The 22,757-nt window shown below is 49.3% G+C and overlaps 1 protein-coding gene across 1 annotated transcript in view; it reads right to left on the bottom strand.

Moving 5' to 3' along the window:
* Positions 1-309: 309 nt before the first annotated feature.
* Rab23 (RAS oncogene family member Rab23) overlaps positions 310-22,757 on the bottom strand; it is a 120,147-nt gene continuing 97,699 nt past the window's right edge. The window contains exons 5-6 of the mRNA XM_070540996.1: positions 19,025-19,111; positions 310-3,298 (exon numbers count right to left, since the gene is read on the bottom strand). Of these exons, the coding sequence (XP_070397097.1) occupies positions 3,162-3,298; positions 19,025-19,111 (224 nt within the window). The 3' untranslated portion in view covers positions 310-3,161. The remainder of the gene's footprint in view (positions 3,299-19,024; positions 19,112-22,757) is intronic.

The raw sequence follows: 22,757 nt of genomic DNA, 5'->3' as shown, positions 1-22,757 counted from the left end.
TTCCAACAAGGAAATGCCTGACATTTATTATTACCCCATAACAAAGTTACCTTGTGCCGTATATACCCATCACCATAACATCGATCCTGTGCTAGCAGTGTTGGAAGATTTTAGCGCCCTTTGCGAATACTGACAGAATGCTAAGCAGTAAGGAATCCCGATTTGCAAGCATCGTGTCTTGACTTCGCTGCAATTAGACCACGTCGTATCACACAGCCTTCGTTCCTGTAATCATATTTAATTCTTTCTTGCCGTAGAGTACAAAGCAGCACAATGTCATGTGGGGAAATAACACGACAGCAGAGCACGTCAATTTAATAGCCTTTTTATTTGTTGACCGCTTACAAATGACCGGGATAACAGAACACGCGGTTAAAAACACAAACACATGCGATAAAAAACATGGATTTCGTTGAACTCACCGGTTCATCCAAACTTTTTTTTTCAGCATTCCGAACGTGGAAAAATGGCGTAACGCTTGAGAACACTTCTCTTCACCTGGACTATGAAACGCTACTTTAGGCAGTGTGCATCTCATCTGGCGCGTTTAACACTCGAAGTACTCTACTAACACACTCCTCTTCACCTTATACAAACGGCGGCACTAGCTGTTAAAAAGAGAATCCCAGTACCTGAGGACTCATTAAAATGCGCAGTAAATGTGCGTTTCTCCAGCAGTAATAGGTACTGAAACATTTCGGACTATTGCTCCAATCCGCAAAGCGTGACGTCACGGATGCGGGAATGACCTGTCATCATATTGTGTGGAGGCAATAGTTATCTTGCTGCCCCCACTACCTGACGTGCTCGAACGAGTTTCTGGGCACAATAACCGCAGTCACGACAAGTGGCCAGTGTTAAGAGTACTCCTGAAAAGCAAGGTGAGCAAGAGCTCTAAGGCAACTCTTTAAAAAGAGTTCTGTGGGATATTATAATTCAAAGCGGCGCGTAGTAAAAAAAAAAAGCAGCTGGTAAGTACGGCACGCTCGTGTTATTTTTTCAGCAGTAAAGCTCGCACTATTGTCGCTCGTCACACCGAACCACAGCACCCTGTTCGTTTGCAAACTCTCTGTCACCTGCCCAATCAATTCTGAGTGTAGGTTTTTTGACGCTGCATTAGTCGGTTGCCCTTCTAAGCCTCCAATGACCTACAGCCCACAAACAAGATGCGTCTAGCGTTGCACGCGGTCACATGATTTGTGGCCCCACGCGCTACTGCTAAAAAATGTTTAAGTGGAACAACGCGGACATCTAGTATGACAGCCCCTTGGACAGGACGACCGCTTCTTGCACGACTGGAACCGCCCGGCTCATCCGAGTAAGGCTCTGGTGGCACGCTGCCTCTCCTCAGCAACACGCCAGTGCAATCCAGAAGCGGCGAAAACAGCAGCCGAAATAGATTGTCATGCGCATTTGAAACCCTCCGCCAACAGCACCCGTATCGTGAAACATTTTTAAATAACAGCAACATCCGCTTGCACCAACCGCTACTTGTCGCTTGGGTGAGAGTTCGAACTGACCCTTCTTGATCAAAGCTGTGGACACTTTGTCAACATTATTTCGCGTGCTTTCGCTGGTATTTGACGCATTGAACACTGCGTCTCACAACGTGGCAGAATTGGAGAAGAAACTAAAATCGAAAGCTCGACGTACGCCACACCACCCAAATGTCACAGAAGAGCTTTGGCGCGGAGATTCCTGTTCCGTCACGGATGACGATAAACCAAACATTGCGATGTGATCTGCTGCCCGTCAAGATGCAAATGGCGCACGCGTTTACTGTTACCCTGTCTATCGCAAGGTTACTGTGGCACTACATTCGAGGCACGCTGTAGAAGGACGGAGGAATACGATGTGACACTTTTTTCCTGCCTTAATGAAGCAGACAGAATGTTTGCTGACAGCCTTTATATTTATGTTTCTGCGTCAATTAATTTCATGATGAAAGTTTAACGACTGCCACAAAGCAAAAATTAGGAAATCGATAGCCACAATAAAGACAGTGTCTCCTTTAACACATTTGTAGTCATGGTGTCAGAGCGGCGGTGCTTAAAATAGAGGACCTTCGCTTCGTTTATACGAAGGCGTTACTCCAGGATACTGCAGCAAACAGAGCTGAATGCTTTTGTTGTTGTTGTTGTTGTTGTTGGTTGGTTTTTGCTGCTGCTTACATTCCTCTTCACTGCCCTTATGATGGAAACGTCTCCATGAAGAAACGCCAGTGCGTTTATGCTTAAAGCTGTTGACCCGACAAACCAGCGATAGGGAAAGCTGCCGCATTCGCGAGAGAATGTCGTAATTGTAATGTCGTAATCGCCAGAAAATTGTTTATTAAGGCACTTTGCTTGATGACCTCTTAGATGTTACTACGATTCGATGTCGCTACTCAAACTGACACCAATGGAAGCGCCTTTGTACATTCTCTCCGTACGCGACGACGAAAGTTGCGGTAAGGACTCCGCCACGTAAGGACTCCAAAAATGCCACTGTACAATGATAAGTGGTGGCATTCCTGTTTATATAATGTTGCCAGTCTTACTCGACGCCTGTCCCGCCAAAAAGCATACAGCGGTAAACTGTTCCAAAGGCGTCGACATAAAGAAAAGGGGATGCCATAGAGGCAGACTTAAACTAACGATATGTGCTCTCCTGCAGAGACATCATTACAATGCGATGTCTCGGCATTGCTGGATCCAAGTACAGCGTTCGAATTCTAAGAAATGCTTTCCTTGGAGAAAAAGAAAAAGGGGAGGGGGGTGCTCACTTCCTGCACAAATCCGTCTCACACCGACACTCAAACGCGAGCTTTCAACGCGATGGGCGCAATCCGGAAAGCACCGCGTCGAGGCCAAAAGGACCAACGACTATGCATGTGTTTATGTCGAAGACCCTGCCACTACATGGATGGTTTCCAGGGCCTTTACACGAGAACTGCTCGGAAGAGACCGGCGCGCGGTGCACCAGCAGCCAACCAAGAAGCCTTCGATGCGCTTCCTCAGTCAGCGACGCATGCCCTTGCCATCTCTGAAGCGTTGGCAAACATGGCCCCGGATGACATAGTAAATCGAACCCTCACGGACAGTCTGGGCCTGTTCCCATCTGCACGTAGACGTGCTCCGGCTAAAATTTGGGTAAGAGTGGTTACGGGCCACAGCTTCGTGTCAGAGTAAGGAGCAGCTGCGGCGCAGCGACTTCCTGGACGGCCTGAGCCTCCGGTGGAGGCTGATGGTGTTGCCGTCTCTGTGAGCCTGCGAGGGTTTCAGCAGGTGGCCGTTGCGGAGATTGTTGGTCATCGGGTCTGCAAAAACGCAAAAGAAAGAAGAAAGGCGTTGAAGATGTCGCCATCCTAGTTGCTACTCCCCCTGAAGGGAGACTAAATGAAAATATTAAGTCGAGCCATATTGAAAGATTAGGCATCTGTAATAATGGCTACGTCGTTTGTCGCTACAACTGAGCGTTGTTAAGCGAGACAATGACGAAAATTGAAAATTGGAGTGTCACAACCTATTTTGGACTACGAAATCTCTCGCGTGACGTCAGCACTGGCTGGCTGATGGAGAGCGGTAGAAAGGAGGATCAAGAGGGGATGGCGTCAACTCGTCAGTTTTGGATGCGGACGATTCGAATTGAGGAGCAGAAGCGGCACCTCTGGAAGCAATATGCGATATGCGAAATTCCGTAAGCAGACTTCTCCACACACCTAGTTTGACCTAAACACAACGGTGGACTTCGGGTCAGAATCATAATTATAAGGTGTCAACATGCGAGCTGCTGACACCATACCTGCTGCTTTCCCACCCTCGCACCATCTAAGCTTTGAAAACGCGCGGCTAAGGCTTAACAGCGATACTATAGCTGGAACGCGGCTATCTTGGGTAGGGCAAGTTAGGTGTGTGAGAAAGCCTGTTCACGGAATGTAGCGTATCCCCTATTTTCTGCGCAACAACGTCACGTATTGGCGCACAGAAAAGGATGATAGACTTCTAGGCAAATAATCTGCTTATCTAGCTCGGCTTAACATTTTCCTTTAATGCGCCTTTAAGTACCCAAGCATGTGTACCAACACCATGCACTTGTTCGAATATGATGCGACAATGAGCTAATGCGAGGGGGTAATTTTCAGCACAGATGCACACACGCGGACGCACAAATAAAGAGACAATGATTAAAAAGGCAAATCTAAAGCAGCCTTGCAACCTAGATGACGCGAAGCTTGCTTGTGCTAGCGAGGTAGCAGCAGCAGCGGATGGCACTGGCCTCGTAGCCCGCGGCGATTCCTTTTGTCGGCGTCGCGAGGACGAAGGCAATGTATGATGCTTGTGGTGAGAAGAAACGTTGACGAGATGCGTATGCACAGAGATGCACGACACATGTCTGAATACGTTTAACGCCCCTCACCCACACACACTGCCGGGCATTCGCTACCAATGGACACACAGCTCCAGTGACCCAAGTTGCCTACCGGGCCACGCATCCGTCAGCGGCGAGTCGACTATCCAGGAGCAAACCCGGTGGCCCAAGTTGTCTATACATATCCACAAATACACCCTGCGAGGAAGCTACGAGAAACGCCAAATCTCTTGGAGGAAGCAATGAATGCTTCGCTTTAAATTATGGGGTATTACGTCCCAAAAGCACGATTCGATTATGACGCGCGCCGTAGAGGGGAACTCCGGAATAATTTGGACCAACTCGTGTTCTCTAACGGACACTTAAATCTAAGTACACGGGTGTTTTCGCACTTCAACCCCATCGAAATGCGGCTGCCGTGGCCTGGGACTGCCTTGCTTTAAAATGATGAAAGTTACGGAGGTCGTCTGGACGACCGTCCGCTTTGACACTTCACACTGGTAGTAAGACGGAAAGGGAAAAAGAAGTAGAGAGCGAACACAGTGTCCACGCTTGAGGATGAAAATGTTAATTCAGACCGTTCTGTTTCGATAGCTGCTGTAGCGTTCAAATTGCTTTTCTGTTATCTTTACCGTAGCTACTGGATCAGAATGTGGTACCTTAGCTCAGTGAGCCATATTATATATCCTAGGAGCCATCTTTTTACAGCGCCTCTTCTAAGAATGGACAGGCGAAAGTCCACGTTTAGAAGTGTTGCTGCAAAAATATGGGTTGGTACCAAATCGGCAAATGTACAATCCTGTTTTATTTGGGTTCTCCGAGCAGCGTAGTGCGCCTGCGCGAGACTGTTTGCGCATGCGCAGTCGAGGCCCATTACGGTAATTCATGCCGTAATGCCCATCACGCTCTTCAAAGGCCCCGTGCGAAAGACCACTCTTTTGAAGGTTGTCCACCATCGCTTTTCTTTCTGTGTTGAATTGGGGCATAGCCAAATTACATGTTCAATGTCGCCGATATCACTACAGAAGGTGCAGAGCGGGGAAGTGCATCGTCGAGTCTTTAATAATCAAGCCGCGGTGTACGCGGAGTCGGTTCTTATGCGGTACAACAACATTGCTTCTTCTCGAGTAAGTCCATGGAACACACAGGCTTGACGCGGAGTCCTGCGGATCGCTCTAAAGTGATTGTGGATTGCATTCTTTGAGTTCTGAAAATGTTTGGCGGTCTCACTTTTGGTTGAACACCTGTCAGTGTTATACGTGCAAGAACACCAGCTTTTTCGTTTCCTTTAATTCCTACGTGGGGTTTCATCCATTGTAATTTTACGTTAAATCCCTTGCTCATTAGTTTATTAATCAGTGCCAGAGATTTCCTTGTAAACTTCTCTCGAAGTAGGCCACGATGTAATCGTTGTAACGCTGAGTCCGTCAACACCACAACATCTCGCGCAGAATAGGCCCGTATTTTCAGAAAGCCGAGGTAATTGCGGTGCTTTCTATTGTAGTAGACATAACTACGCGATCCAGCGACCAGACCATGTCACATCGAGGAAGGGTATGTAGAATGCCGCTGCACAGCTTTCTGTTTATGCACACACAGGCCCGTCTGTGTAAACTTGTAGGTGGCTTTGAAATGCTGTGTTCAAGTGGTCCAGTACAAGAAACTTTGCTTCGGCAGTTCGAATGGTTCCTTTCGCCGGTAGCTGGGGTACGCTGTGGCTGCAGGTAACGCCCAAAAAGTACCATGGCGGGTCGACACGACTCCGTTTAGGTCATTCCAGTCCTAAAAATCGGAAGGTATTCTGCGCTGCATCAAAATTGGAGCGAGTTCTTGCTTTTTGCTGCCAGAAAAGCGCCGTGAATGCGAGGGACTAAACCAGGCTTAATAGCTGCGTCAACAAGGCCTGAGATGCCAAAAGGCAGAGTGGAAGAGACTCTGCTTCGTTAGTAACCTTCTTGTTTAAAGCCAACCAGGGAACTCCCATCGCCAAGCGAAGTCGTTTTCTATGTACTTTCTGCAAGCGCTCGAATCGACTCGGTGATGGAGATATCAGTGCCAGCTGATAGAGAACGCGGCTGGTTATCGCTGAAGCATTTACTTTCAGCATGCACACAGAATTGTTTCTTCAACGTACACTTGCCGTGCGATGAAGTGCGTTGACGCTTTGCACTGATGCAGCAACAGCACTTTCAACCGCGCTTCACCACAGTAGTTTGCTGTAGATGGTAACACCCATGAAACGAACACTAGTTGCACGACAAACTGGATGGCCTCCTTATATTCAGCGTCAAGCATGTAGACTTTCGCCTTTCTCCCGGGAAAAGCATGAGAGCAGATTTTTCCTCTCATAACGATAGGCCAATCATCGATAAGTAGCGTTCAATGATGGAGGTTCCGCCCTGGGCTATACGAGCCAACCGTTCGTGTTGGTACACTGGGATCCAAATGAAGATGTCATCTGGGTAGATGGACACTTTTATTGCCGTCAAACCTACTTTCATTTCGACTTAAAGGCTGGCCATGGCAACGTTCAAAAGCACGGGAGATAGACAGGAGACTTCTTTGTGGGACGCCAAGAGAAATGTGTCGCTTTTCGTTCATTATATTCCCGAGCTTAACCCGAACCCATCAATCTCTGAGAAATTCATGTACGAATCGAAGAGAACTTCCAGAGACGCCCATGGCTTGGAGTCCGCTGATGATGCTTGCATGAAGCACACAGTCGTATGCTTCGGCAACTTCCGTGAAGATGGTCGAAAGATCGTGGACGCGATCGTGCTCAACGCGGCTTCATAAGTCCAAGACACTGTCCTGGGCACTCAAACGGGGACGAAACCCGGTCATACACGATGACAGTCTACTTACTTGCTGGAGATATTAAGTTAACCTCGTACAAATTCGTCTTTCCATCAACTTTGATACACATGATGCCAGTGAACTGGCCGACATGAGGCACGGGTTGCCCGATGCTTTCCAGACTTCAGCACTGGCACCACCCATGCTGTCTTCCATCATTGTGGAATCTCTCATATGCTCCAGGCGTGATAAAATATGTCCAGGAGGGCGCGTTTTCGTTCGTATGGCAGGTTTGTCAGCATATGATTGCTGATAAAATCGGGATCCTGATCACAGCGTCTTCTTAATTTGCTAAGCACCGAACCCAACTCACGAAAGGAGAAGGACGTATCCATCGTATGGAATGATTGAGATCATAGAGAGTTCACCTCTCCTATTGATCAGTCGAATGTGCTTACATCTGCGAAATCTTCTGAAAGGGCTTGTAAATATTTTCCTTGCTTTAAAGCAAGTGCTTCGAACGGCCTGTGCGGGCGAATCTTTCCGGAAAGGCCATTGACTACTCCCCATGTCCTTGTCATGAGAGTGAACGCCGATAATCTCTCACAGAAGGCAGCCCACTGAACTCTTCTTAATCTTTACGTGCGGCGACGGATGACAGCATTTATGCTGTTATATTCTGTTTTTGCAGATGAATTTCCATTTTTTATCATTAGTCTCCGCTCCGCTCTCCTGCACGCTGCGTAGAGGTTCGTTAGTTTCAAGTCACGAGTAGGGAAGTGATATGGCAGTTTAAACACTGAAGTAGTCATTCTCTTGCTCCGCAACATATCTGCGAACAACTTGCCAAGGGATTCATCCAACGCTTCTCATATGTGTCCCAGCGTGCCACAGCACCGACTTGTCGAGCAGCAGTCTGAAATCCGGTGATGTTGGCGAATAGCAGGAAATGGTCCCTGCCCATCCTGTCTGGGGCAATTGTCGATGATGCCGAAAGGTATGTAGAATGTAACACCAGGTATATTGCACTCCATGAATCTGGTGGCCTGAAGAAAGTTGGCTGGCATCATTCGCCACACCTAAGTCAGCAGTATCCGCGGCTGCTGAAAGTTCCTTGTCTCGAAAAATCTACAATGTTAACTCCCCAGAACGAATGGTGGGAGTTAATACAGCCACAAATTATTCTAGGAGGGGGGGGGGGGGGGTGGCAACGAATGCATATGTCCTTTATGAATGCCTCCGCAAAGACCCTCCTTCGTGGACTTGTGTACACTGTTACTACACTGAGTTTTCGGTTCCCCAGACACACCCTTAAAGTGGCGACTTCCAAGAAGGTAGAACGAAGGTCTTGCACTGATAAGGCGACATGAGGTATTTCTCCCCTGATGTATATCATGGCACTTCCTTTTGCAAATCAGGGTATGCTGGAATTGCCATGTGTGATGTACCTCGAGATCGCCCTTCGACAAAGCAGACCAGCCCCAAAGAGGGCTGAAACTGGTAGAGGTCTTGTAGGGAAAAGGTTATATTCGCAGAGACGCTGTAATATATCGGCACAGTTCCAATGCATTATTAAGGGCACTTTTGAACGATGGAAAGGACCAAGTGGGGCGAGAAATTGCCATTACTCTACTAAGCGTATGCGGAAGTGGGGCAGAGCAGGGTGTCGAAACGAATTTTTTTTGTCGTTTTAGTTTCGTTCCACTAAAAAAAGTTCTATTCCGGTTCTGCTCCGGAATGAAAAAGAAACGCCCGTAACGGTTCATAACGGTCTTGGTTCGCTCGCAAAATTTTTCGAAGCAAAGCAACAATGCAAACAGTATTTATTTTCCTCAGTAAGTTCACTACGAATTCGAAGATCATGCTCAGTGCCTTAAGTCAGGGCACTGAGCATGACCTCAGAAGCAGCCCGTCATCCAGTGTACTCGCCGAAATCCTAGACTGCTGCTCCGATAAAACGAACTTAAACGAATATAAACGAATGATGAAATTTGGACAAGAAAGCGTTGCACCCTTATCAGACGAAACGATAAGCTCTTCAGCGCGCAAGCCCCAGGTTTTGCTACGATGCCTATCACCAAGTGCGCCGAGCGGCACGCTTAGATTAGTGGAGCGCCAGACAGATACATCGCTCGCACTATCCTTGCCTGAGATACGCGCTAATGTTGACGTTGCCTGACATCGGTTGTATCGCATTGCCGACATTCCTCTTAAACCTAAAAACGATCAAACATTTCGTTTTCACTCCGAAATAAAATAATAAATACCTTTTCGGTTATGTTTTCGCTCGAGTAAAAAAAATATTGCCTTTTTTCTCGTTTTTGTTTTCGTTTCATTCCGACACAATGGAGCAGACTAAATAGCCAGCACTGATTCCAGCATACCCTTCGTTGAACTCTCAGGCACCTTCGCGAACTGTGAGAGTAGCGCTGTGAACAAAGCGTGTATCACATGCTGACAGTTTTTCTGCTGACTGCTTCCCACCGGTACTTGCGGTCGATTCAATGCGGACGCATAGGCGCGTTTTTCCGACTCTTTTAGAACAGCGGCGTTGACCATTTGCGTTGGCTCGATAACTCTTTTTTTTTCGGTTTGAGACGCGGGAAATTATATGCGTAGGGTGTTTTCCAAGCCACTTAATTGTGGCGCGCTGGACATCTTCGTGTTCGATGATGCGCTTGCATCCTTCGGATCCAAGACAAAAATATCAATCCTACGCTGAGCAGCTTGTCCGAGCAAGACATCAGCCGTAACTGGCTGGGTGGTCGCCGCTGTAGTTAGCACACACAACTTTTTTTACTTGCACACGTCTAAAGGTCATGAGGCACACCGCGCAGCGCTTCCATCTCTGTTCCCCACGACAGTACTCAGCTACATGTCCGAAGCGCTGGCACTTATAACAGCGAGAAGGTGTCTCCACGTAGTCGACAAACTCGTGTCTGGTAAAAAACCGTGGTTAGATAACCTTCTCCGGGCGTTCAGAACTTCGAGCAAATGTGAGAACCACAGAGTCAGTGCGCCTGAACTCCCATTCAGATGATGAGTATTGGATCCTACGGATGATTATTCTCGCATGCAATACTCCCTGAGGTCTCAGGTAGTTGAGCAGCTCTTCACACAATTACCATTTTGGGACTTATACTCCCTGTGCTGTGAAAGGGCTCTCGACTCGGGCTCCACCGAGGATCGTTTCAATCTCAGAGTATAGGATCATACCGTTCGCCTGCCCTAGATAAATCAGCTCTTTCGGATGCTGGAGTGATTAGCACTGACATTCCCAGCGTCCTGTCCTTACGATGGCTCACAATTTGGAAGCCGCCCTTTTCCATATCTAGGTCTGAAACGTTCGCCTCGTCGTAGTTCCCCGTGTTGACTCGTCCTAGGATCGTTTAAATCTCAGAGTATAGGACAATAGGGTTCACCTGCCCTAAATCAGGTATTTCGGATGCTAGAGTGATTAGCACTGGAATTCCCAGCGTCCTGTCCTTACGACTGTTCACAACTTGGAAGCCATCCTTTCCCATATCTAGGTTTGAAAGTTTTGCCTCGTCGTGGTCCCCTTATTGACTCGTCCTAGGATCGTTTAAATCTCAGAGTAAAGGACAATAGGGCTCACCTGCCCTAAATCAGGTCTTTCGGATACTAGAGTGATTAGCACTCGAATTCCCAGCGTCCTGTCCTTACGACTGCTCACAACTTGGAAGCCGCCCTCTCCCATATCTAGGTCTGAAAGGTTTGCGTCGTCGTGGTCCCCTTGTTGATTCCATCCTCAGATTCCCCAGAATCTTCTCGCTTGCAGTCACGCAGGCTTGTACGAACCAGCTGGCGTTTGTTACCCGGTGTCACCCCTTGGGAGGTCATGGCAGAGTGCTTGTCGATGCCAGCTTGGGTCATTGTGGCAGCTTTTGAGGCGGCGGGTGGCGCAGCGTCCGCGGTCTCCGGTACGGAAGGTATCTTTTCGAGTCGTCCGATGTCTCGAACAGTTCCGTCAGTAAAATGACCGGAAACTGACGGTAAATGCAAGCAGCGCTACTGAGGCTGGCATGCAGCGGGTTCCTGGTCTTTTTCCACCGAAGCACCAATAATTCGCAGTTATTAGTGTGACTAGTCTGCCTGACTGATTTGATATGCGTTGCACCACATCTAAGTTCCCCTAGAAAAGTGTACTGAACCATAAAATGGATGTAACTTTTTGACAGGATTACAGCTCTGCCCGCAGCCTAGTGACGTAGCGACGTAGCGAGCGTGGAATAAGTCCTCGGGACTTGCAGGTCAGGTTGAAGTTAAGATCATTTTTTATTTCTTTTTACCCTTCTTCATGATGCCTCCCGACCAGACGGGCTTCCGTCAAAACCTCGACTTCATTAATCTTCGCCGGGCGTATGGCCAGCCAGTCATCACCGAGATTCGCCAGTACATTTCAGTGACAAGCAGAACTTCTGCTTCAAAAATCATCTTAACTTCAACCTGACCTGCGAGTCCCGAAGACTTATTCCACGCTCGCTACGTCTCAACAGGCCTGTACGTTCAAGTTTTGGTTTCAGCGTGGTTTCCAAGGCGGAAAAACTTCTTTTACAAGCCAGGATCTTGGAATGCAGACAGTCAGTGAGGAACCTACAAAATGAAGCTTTCTTCGCGCGCCGTCGCCTTGAGCACCGGGTCCCAGACGAGTTCGCAAGCATTCAACTACACGCAAATTTCAAGGCCAGGCTACAAACCCGTCGTACGCAGGACTCACGAAAGAAAACTTGCTTGACTGTCGCCACCCGCTGATGTCTTGCACAGAAACGTTGCCGCGTCCGCCGTGCACAATCTTTCGTCGCACAAGCCCAATTCGGCAGAACTCGCAGTCCTGAGCCTGGGCTTGAACTTCAACCTTGGACCGCAGAAGGATGCGAAAAGGTTGATCTGTGCGGTAGAAAATGCTATCAGCCAAATTGAACCTTCAAAGAGGGAGGAGGCACGAACCCGCACCACAGGCATTCTCTCGCGGCTTCGCGCACACCCTTCCGTCTCCCCGCTTTCAGCGGAAGAAAACAAGGCGATCAAAGACCTTCGCTCAAACCAAAATCTCGTCATCCTCCCGGCTGACAAAGGCAACGCCACGGTGCTACTCAATAGGACTGACTACCGTGACAAGATGTTGTCACTCCTTGCGGACGAGGCAACGTACAGTCGTCCGAAGAAGGATCCCACGCTGAAGATACAGAGGGAGCTACAGAAGCTTCTTACGGATGTGTTCCGGTTTGTAGATCCAAGGCACAAAGGGTTGTACTTCTCCCTTCTGTGCACTAACGGTTCGGCGCCGGCGCTCTACGGTTTGCCAAAACTACATAAACCTAACGTCCCGATGCGACCAATTGTTGATTTTACTCGCTCTCCGCTTCATAAACTGTCCAAATACCTTCATAAGGTTCTTTCCCCTCTCGTTGGTAGAGGCAGCACGCACGTTCACCATTCTGAAGACTTCATAAACAAGGTTCGTCATTTTACTCCCGACGATCAAGAAGCGCGTGTCTCGTTCGACGTCGTGTCGCTTTTTACAAGCGTTCCTATTCGACTCGCCGCGGAAACTTGCACCGCCGCTCTGCACGATGACCCTACCCTACCAGAAAGGACGCCCATCGACGTTCCTGACTTGAAGAGGCTCCTCCTGTTCTGCCTGGAGAACACCTACTTCACTTTTGAAGGCACCTTCTACTGGCAAGTGCACGGGACACCGATGGGTGCATCCATTTCGGTAACTACTGCAAATTTAACTATGGCATGGTTTGAGCGTCGAGCACTCGCCTCTTTCAACTCGCCGCCCAGAGTGTTCCTACGTTACGTAGACGATGTGTTCTGCATAATTCAGCGAGAAGAAATTCCCTCATTTTTGTCACATTTGAACAGTATTGAAGCGTTGTAGGGGTTGGGGGACGGACGTTGGGATGAAAACCCACAAACTTGGGAGGATTTATTCTACATTATGTACAGGGAGGTGAGCGTCAATTATCAGTCGTACAGACATTACGGGCCGGCAGCAACTCGGACGCTGCGGCCCGCGGCAAGAAGTTCGAGAGAGGTGAATCAGGGAATCAGGGAATGTCCCAGAATGCTCAGGTCTCTCTGGAAGGCTTCTTATAAACCCTTCGCGCACTGTAAGTCACGTCATGTTTGACCAATAGGAGAGTCCGCTCCGATGACGCCACTTTCAGCCAATGGTAGGCGCCCGTGTCGCGGTGTCACACCTGGCGGCTTTCTGCGGTCTTGCCTCGCAGACTGGCAATGCACTTCGAACGAGGAGAAGGGGAGGGCTGCTCATGCTCCATTGTCGGAGGCCCACCTGCTAATCCCGGCGGCGCACTTGTTGCCTTAAACTTGTTTGCTCGGCCGCTTCTCTGGAATGCACTTTCCTGCTTCTGCATTCCTCAATTAGCTGTGCTGCCATCCGATGTGGTCTGGGGAACTCGAAGTAATCGCAGGAAACAGCTCCATATCTAACAGCTCGTCCTCGCCCGGTTGTTCTGAATGGCCGGTGAACTCAATTCGCTGGCCATGAGGAACGCTGATAGAAGCTGCAGGGTACTGGAGTCGAGCCACGTTTGACGAACTTCGGGATCCTTGGCCCTGGAGAACAGACGTCAAACAAACAAAACAACACAGCGCTGCCCCACGTGTAAGCGCAGGCTCTTCACCCCTGACTCGCCAGGCTATTACTGAGTCAAAATCAACCCTGATCTTTTAGTTCCCCAATTTTGACTAAACAGTTGTAACCACCCTTCCAAACAGCTATGCATTTCTCCTCGATTGCCGACAAGACCAGAGTACTATTGTTGTTGCAAAACAAAAGGGTCGTTGACGATGCAAACAACAAATGAAAACAGCCGAACATAACTTAAGTGGCCTAACTACACGAACAGCATGTTTCCAATCTATCGCAGTGGCGTACTTATCGCACGTAATGGTGCCACTGGACAATCTGGTCAACCTCACAAGTACGTAATCACAAGCGCACTAGCCTTGTGGTCACTAAACAAAACGCGTACTTGCGTTGCAGGCAAACTTTTCATTTACGCTTACTCACGTTTCTTCCCTGAAAGTCCTACAGGACACGTGACGTAAACGAACAATTAAACTCGCGGGACTTACACACTCCGCAGAACTCTTAAAATGATGCGTCTTCTACTAACTCTTTCCACGCACGTTCACTAAAGAAGTCAGAATACGGCTGCCCTCAACACACACTAGCAACCCAGTCATAAATCTGCTTCCTTCCGTCCACACAGGACACGCGCTAAAGGAACTAAGAACGCCTCTCAGTGCAACTCAGGCACTCACTGAAAATCTACGCGCTTAACCTTAGAAAATTCAACACTTAAAAAGAAAGAAGGTTAAATAAAACACGCGCTTTACGATAGGCCTCTCAACGATAACCTTGACCTTCAGGTTACTCACACACACAAAAAAAAGCCTATCTACTTATTAATGAGCATCTCGCGAGACTACATGTTTACATAAACCTCATCTTTCAAATCACGAAGCTTCTCAAACGAAAACACAAACAAAGCTCAAACCTTACACATTGAAAGAAATCCTAGTCTCAAATCGCGAAAAACTTTCCGATGCTCAAAATAAAAAAAACAAGACACTCCATTTCTACGGAAGGGCTCTTCGCCTCCCTTTCCAAACGCTTATGTCTGACTCATACTCTGAGCCGTCCTCGCGGTCGTCGCGGCTTGAAAGCTACTCTGGCTGCCGAGAGACAACAAAAGGGCTGACTAACTATCAGCTCCCCCAAGACGTTACGGTCTACTGCCAATTTGCGTCCCCGCGCCCCGCTTTCAACACGAACTCGATTGACCGCGTCGCTACTCCCCACCTGGTCTCGTCCTGCCACCTTGCGTTTCTTCGAACTGCACGCTGAGCTATGAAAAGAACTACGGAACGACGAGGAGATTAACAGCCTCGTGCCCTCTGTCCGCGTCCGTGCAGAACATTCTTCGCGGTCCCCCTTTGACCGGTGGCTCGAACGTTCTGGATGCGTCAACATCGTCCTAGACGACCGCACCTTTTTCCTCGCGCCCTGCCCTTTCGGGTTTCTCGCCAACTTTGGCGGCGCTACAAAAGTTACCGTCTTTCGGTCTTTACCGCGCTTCTTTTTACGGCGCTTTCTCTTTGCACTCGCTTTCATGTCGCCTCGTGCCTCGTGCTGGCCGGTACACATTTCGTCGGCCCGGATCGGTCTCTTACCCGCACAGTCTGAGTGATTTACATTTAAATCTACACTCTCTTTGCCTCGAATGGCGGACAGCTCAACCGACTCTGGCACAATGCAGCAGGCTTTACTCGAGTAAGACAACTCGCACTCTTGCGAACTGCCCTCTACTACATTGCCCAGCTCACGCTGTGAATCGGCACACAGCCCGTCGGTATCGATCGCTGTCTCACGCGCACAGTCCGAATGATTAATAAGTGAATCATCCCTCTCTAGGCTACCTAGACTGGCGGAGAGCCGCACCGATCCCTGAACAATGCAGTTGTTCTCTCGTGGACTACGGAGCTCGCCATCCCGAGAACTACTCTCAACTGCATCGCTCAGTTCGCACTTCACTTCTGCACGCACAGGCTCTACATGGGTGCTCGCTTCTGTCGGGTCAGAAGTACCCTTTTTTCCGCTAGCAACCTCGCTAACATTACCAGCGACGCACACACGCGGTAACTGTGCCAATTTGTTCGCAGCTGGCCTAGCTGTCTCTACAGTCATCTGTTGGCACAGCACCTCGTCGCTCTCCTTGCGGCCTTTAACGGCCTCTGTTGCCGCTAAGGCATCGTTAGCAGCTAGCCCTTTCCCTTCACTTATGACTCTGCAGCTAATCTCACAGGCACTACTCTTCTCATTGGCTTTTGGCGAAAATCTGCTAGATGCTTCCTCATACTTTCGCTCTGTACTATCTACAGAATTCTCAGACAGCCGTTGTCTCTGTGCCATTAACTGATCACAATACTGTATCTCTTTGATCAGTGCTGCCTTCTCTCTCGCATACTTTTCCTCTCGCTCACGTTCGCGTTCATTCTCACGTCCGTGACGCTCACATCTAAGAGTAAGTTCTTGAAGCTCCTGCTTCCGTTCATTCTCGCGTTCTTCACGCTGACGCTCACTCCTAAGCTCACGACGCTCTCGCAAACGTACACGACGCACACGCTCCCGTGGCTCCTGTATCACTTCCCAAGCAAGCTCAATGCTTTTATCATCATTGCCACTATCTTCAATCGCCTTTATGATAGCTGGCGTTTTCATCCGTTCGTCCGCCTCAACTCCCAAATCGTCGCACACCAACAACAAGTCTAACCTCGTCAACCTTCTAAGATCCATGGCAGCTGCCCCGACAGGTGGTTAAAACTGTTTTCCTTACTTAATTTGTGCAAACACACAATGCATCAAACTCCCGATTCCCAGAACTATCAAAATTGAACACACAACCTTTGAGTCTGGCGAATCATAAGGAAAAAAACCACGCGCTCACTTACGGTTACAGCACCCTGCCATCCGGTTCGCTCGTCCGCTGTTGCCGGTTCCTCCGGACTCCCTGGGTCGAAGGCTCGCTCCTTCTTCGCTACTCCCAGTTTCTTCGGACCTCTTTCGACGAAGGCTCTCTCTTCGTCGCTCTTCCCGGTTCCTTAGGATCTCTCTTGACGAAGGTTTATCCGTAGCGCTGCCACCAGCTGATGCATTCGGAGGCGATCCTACCGCTGCCAACCAGATGTAGGGGTTGGAGGACGGGCGTCGGGATGAAAACCCAAAACTTGGGAGGGATTTATTTTACAGGGAGGTGAGCGTCAACTAACAGTCGTACAGACATTACGGGCCGGCAGCAACTCGGACGCTGCGGCCCGCGGCAAGAAGTTCGAGAGAGGTGAATCAGGGAATCAGGGAATGTCCCAGAATGCTCAGGTCTCTCTGGAAGGCTTCTTATAAACCCTTCGCGCACTGTAAGTCACGTCATGTTTGACCAATAGGAGAGTCCGCTCCGATCACGCCACTTTCAGCCAATGGTAGGCGCCCGTGTCGCGGTGTCACACCTGGCGGCTTTCTGCGGTCTTGCCTCGCAGACTGGCAATGCACTTCGAACGAGGAGAAGGGGAGGGCTGCTCATGCTCCATTGTCGGAGGCCCACCTGCTAATCCCGGCGGCGCACTTGTTGCCTTAAACTTGTTTGCTCGGCCGCTTCTCTGGAATGCACTTTCCTGCTTCTGCATTCCTCAATTAGCTGTGCTGCCATCCGATGTGGTCTGGGGAACTCGAAGTAATCGCAGGAAACAGCTCCATATCTAACAGCGTCTATCCAATTCACAGTCGAAGAAAAAAAAAAGATGGCGAGCTTCCTTTTCTGGACGTCCTCGTAAAACGTGACAGGCACAGTCTGCCATTTACCATGTACAGAAAGAGCACACACACAGGCAGGTATCTGCATTTTAATTCAGTGCACCAGATGAACCAGAAGAGATCGGTAGTAGCCTCTCTTGTCGGCAGAACTAAGCGTATCTGCACAACGCCACAAGGCCGGGCTGCCAACCTACAAGAGGTTTACCGTAATCTTTCGGCATGTGGCTACCCGAGGTCGTTTGTGAACTCGGTGGAACGCCATCTGTATCAGCCCCCAAGGCCTGACTGTGTGCTCCCAAGAAAACGCGCCCCCATACCATATGGGCCCGGTGTGAGCGAGGGCTTAGCCCGCGTTCTACGCGGCTATGACGCCCAGGTAGCTCACGTACCGTCCCAAAAATTACGACACCGGCTGGTAAACGTCAAAGACAAGCTTCCAAAGACTAAGTTTCCTGGCATGGTCTACGGGATTCCATGTGAAGTCTGCGACTGCGTATATATCGGCGAGACAGGAAATTTCGAACAGCGGTTGAAGCAGCATATCAACGATGTCAAGAAGAAAAAAGTCGCCTCCAACGCCTTGGCAGAGCATGCAGATGACTTGGGCCACAGGATTGATTGGGATAACGCCAAGATAATAGAAAAAGAAAGAAATTTGACGTCAAGACACCACTTGCAATCCCTCCTAATCCAAATGACAGATAGCACCCTCAACCGGAATGACGGAACCCTCCGCCCCATCCACACGCGTTGCTTACATCATATTTTAAAGCCATATAAACATTGTATCGCACGTCCTTGATTTCATTGTGAACAAGGCTCCCGTCAGGGGAGCCGAAACGTCTTTTCTTGTATTCATTCAGTGGTCGGTGTCCTTCTTTTTACCCTTCTTCATGATGCCTCCCGACCAGACGGGGTTCCGTCAAAACCTCGACTTCAGACATAATGCTACTTGCCTTGTCCACTCTGTTTAAGATTAAGCGTCAATCGACGAGGTCCATCGAAGACCAGAACTGAAAGGCGACCCTTCAACAAAGGAGGAACTAAACGTCGCAAGCGACTCCATTGTGAGACCGTCCTAACTGCCATAGCCCCATCGTTCAGCTGTGCCATATCAATCACCTCTCCGCGAGTGGCGTCCAAAGATACACAAGACGACCTTAGACGCCAGGCTGTTCGCCTTCTCAAAGCAAAACAGCCGGCGTTAGGTTTGAATGCGTTCAGTTGGAAAGGCATTCACGCCCTAAATGAGCAAATAAGCCGTGCCAGCAGCGCGCGCATTGCAACTCGCTTAGTGTACCAGACCAGCGAGTGAAAGAGTCAACCGGCATTTGTAGATCGGGAGGCTCGGCTCAGAAAAGAAGCCGCGTAATCTGAAACGTGAGTGACTGAGAACAAAAAAGAATCTCGCGTTACACGGCAACTCTTACGGACACCCCTGCGCTGGTACTAATATAGTACAATTCCGCGTGTTCCGCAGAAAGCGCTCTCGGTTGCCATTGATATACTCACGCAGTCCTTTAGAGTGGGGTCCGCGGACGTAGTCGTCCACGGGGTTGTTCATCTGGTCTAAGTACCGCTCGGCCAGGTACCGGAACACTGCGCAGGAGAGATAACGCCGTCTGACAAACACGCACACTACGTCACCGTGACAGCAGTATAAACAAAAACTCCAACAGCAGCAAATGTGACTCATCAGGTTAAGCGGTGGGCCGTCGAGAAGATATACATACAACCTTGTGCCAAAAACAGCGCTCGCAGTACCAACGTTATGTTCGTTACACGTTAGAGTAAAACTATGAAATGGACAAGTGGCGTGAGCCCAAAGCGGGTGCTCAGGTCTCGCGGTCTCCTTCACCGAGTTTAGCGATCGCCGTGAAAACGTCTAAACAGTGTTATGCGTAATGAACCCTTCTTCCGTCCATTCTATACCGCGAAGACACGTTTGGTTACACAGTGGCATGGCGTCACGCATTGCAATCGGCTTACAGTGCATCGCTGTTTAAACTGGTACTAAGACGGGCTGACAACAGATGACACGCAAACACTTTGTCTTCTACGCGACACATGCAAGCGCAGCGAAAGATGTCGTAAAGCATGTCAACGCCACCACGCACATAGTCCGAATATAAGCACGCGCCCAGTCTTGTGAGTACATGTTTTGCGCTCACAAAAACAAGAAAGAAAACGAGCGCATACCACAAGGAACGAAAGTACTTTAGCTCTCTTATATTCGCAGCGCCAAACTCGTTTAGTTTCCCAAACAGAAACTTCGGGTGCTATTGGTTGAGCAGAAAAAAAAACTAGAAGGTCGGATAAGGTTGTTCTCTCGGTGCAAAAAAGTCGCAGGCCTGCGCGGCACAAGTAGTACAGTCACAGCGTAAGCTGGAGGAGCGGCTCCATAGGAACTTCATTTTCGGCACCATGCACTAGAAGGTATTCGCGGCTAAGTCTCTTCGCGTCGTTTTCACGAGAACGATCTGCACTGTCCACCCGGCGTCGACGGCGAGCTGCGGCTTGAGGTGCGGCTTGTCCTGCTCACTGCGCAGCAGTCTGCTGAGCCCGACATTGTCTGGTAGCATGCGCGCGCGTAGCTTCATCAGCAGCGGTTCGTGCCTTGCGAGGAGACGCCATGAAGTGTACCGAAGAGTAAGCACAGGTATCCGGACTACGTGGCGCACATGTCACATCCCTTGACCAAGGGTACGGGACGTTGCTGTTGATGATGATTATGGTAATGATGGTTTATTGGCATCTCCTTCGAAACGGGATGGTCACAAACAGTCAGCAGGCCTGCTTGAATTAATCAGGTATGCCATACATGTTTTTCACTGCATCAATATCTATACATCTCCATAATCTTCTTTTTCGTCCTCAAGACTTCTCTATCTACCCTGTGCTGGTATATATGCAACTGCTACACGGCGTGACAGCTGGTGCAACTGCAACGCAAAGAGCGCACTATAGACGACCGCACGCCAAGTTTCATCCTAGACGCCAGCGCTCGTTTCTCCCCTGGCGGAGCGATTTTATCTCCAACGGGTGTAGGTTTCCGTCGCCGCTTCCCTTCACGGTCGCGCCCGCGTTCAGTTCGCGCTGCGCGCGAAACGTCTCTTGTTTGCGACGGCACCTCTTCGGATGACCGGAAATTATTATTGTGTTGTTAACTGTCACGACAGCAATGTAAACATGAAAAGGTTGATGCCACCAGTGAAATTCTGCCGATTCACAAGAAAATGGTACGAAAGAAGCAGACGACAGACATGGATTACTGTGGTGCGCCGAGCGAAGTAAACATCTGGCAAACGAAGCGAGCTCGTTCATTGATCACTCCTGAGTGTATGACGGTTTCTATATGTAACCCACGTGAAATTAATAATTACTCGGTACATAATCCTTTTATTCATATAAAAACTTTAAGTTAAACGAGCGCTTGTCCTGTCTTCTTTTTCGTGTTTCGTTTGTGTGTGCGCTGTCTAAGAATGGAAACAACGTCTGTTGTATGCGCTAGCAGTGGCCGAAGTTCACGCGTGCCGAGAAATTGAATATGTGCATGATGCATTGAACGTGACCGGAGTTCATTCCCGCTTCACCACTGCACCAATCGATCGAGTTACTGGACGATACACGCCCGCGTCTTGGTCGCGCCGGCATTGCTGAAGCAGGAATGATTAATAATACTTTCAACTTGCGTCTCTTGAGTACTATTAAAAAATGACCAAGCTGTCTACATTGCTGCCTCTATTCCATATTGTAGGGGACGTACTAGTTAAAGTTGTGTGCGCATGTCGTACTTGTGCTATGCAGCGATATATCTTGTTTATTTCCGCACAGTGTCGATAGAAGTCTGTTGTCGCCATCAGAGACAACACGGATTTGTAGCAAACATAATGTGAGAAACTGCAAAAATGACTTTAGCTCGTAGGTGCCGTATGTATGTGCCGCATCGTATGTGCTGACGATTTTTCCGGCGGCACATACGATGTCGTTTCCAATTACCTGCTCAGCGTCCCTTACATGGTTAAGCAGACGCTGCCCTTTCGCCGCATTGCAGCCATAAAAATAATCGTCAAGCGTACCGATCTTCTTAAAGGCAAATATAGCGTGTGTAGTTTGTTTCACACTGGGGGGGGGGGGGGGGAGAAACTCGGAACTTATTGCGTCGCGATGCGGCAAGCAATGGAGTCGTGCGGCGGCAGCAGCTCGAGCAGGCGCACACGCTTGAGGGGCGGTGTCGTGATCTGCGTCGTCTGCTACGGCGGCGCGCGCTGGCCGCATTTTCAGGAAGCGTGGTACTGTCAGGGGCAGTGCACCGATTTCATCGGTACTGCAGGAACTGAGCTGATATTCTTTACTAAACGTTGTGCGTCGCCCCACTCTGATCCTTCATTGGCGATAATGGAGTTCCACAAACTTCTTTTGACAACATGGTTCATTTGTTCTTTCGAAAGGCCGGAGTACTGAGCGTGTGCACGTATATTTCTTCACTGTGTGTGCTACCGTAATGAGCAGCGACAAAACGCACCAAGATGTGCGCGCAACGTGCTCAGTCTTTGTTTGACTCGAAAGGAAAACAAAGCACTCAACAATGGGAGTCGAACACGGTGAAACAAACGGACACGATTAAATGAACGTTTTAGGTTCAGACAATGAGCTGGAAGTGATTTTTCTCGACAATCATTCGCTACACCAGACAGACCCTGCCCGCCGGTGGGGAATTGGACACGTCACGCTCGGAACTTCAGTTAGTATCTCGTCATGTCCCCAGCGGCAGCGATGACAGCGCTCATCCTGGAATGCAGTGAAGTGTAGAATGACTTGATCAGGGATGTGTTCATTCGCTGCACGTCTCACTCGCTGACGATGGTGGATCGAAGCCTATCCTCGGGCGACTGATAGAGGGGATGTTGCGCCAGCGATGCTTTCAACGAGCCCCAGACATTTTAAATGATGTTGGCGCCCGGGGATTGAGGCGGCCGCTCCAAGAGAGTGACTGCGCGCTCTTCTAGCAGTTCTTGCACAGCACGAGCAGTGTGGATCGGCATCCTGTCGCGTTAGAATATATAGTCGCCTTCCAGAAACGGGCCGTCAAGAATGTATGGAATCAGTACGTCGTCTATGACTGCCATGCAGCGATGAACTTACATTCGAGGCGTATCAGTGGGCGTCGCGCAACGCTTAGCAAAGAATACCGGCTCATTTCACGCAGTAACGATGTGATCGGCGCCCTGCACGTGACAGTAGA

The sequence above is a fragment of the Dermacentor albipictus genome, chromosome 6 (assembly GCF_038994185.2).
Source record: "Dermacentor albipictus isolate Rhodes 1998 colony chromosome 6, USDA_Dalb.pri_finalv2, whole genome shotgun sequence".
Classification (NCBI taxonomy): Eukaryota; Metazoa; Arthropoda; class Arachnida; order Ixodida; family Ixodidae; genus Dermacentor; species Dermacentor albipictus.
This window is presented reverse-complemented; position numbering and strand designations above follow the sequence as displayed.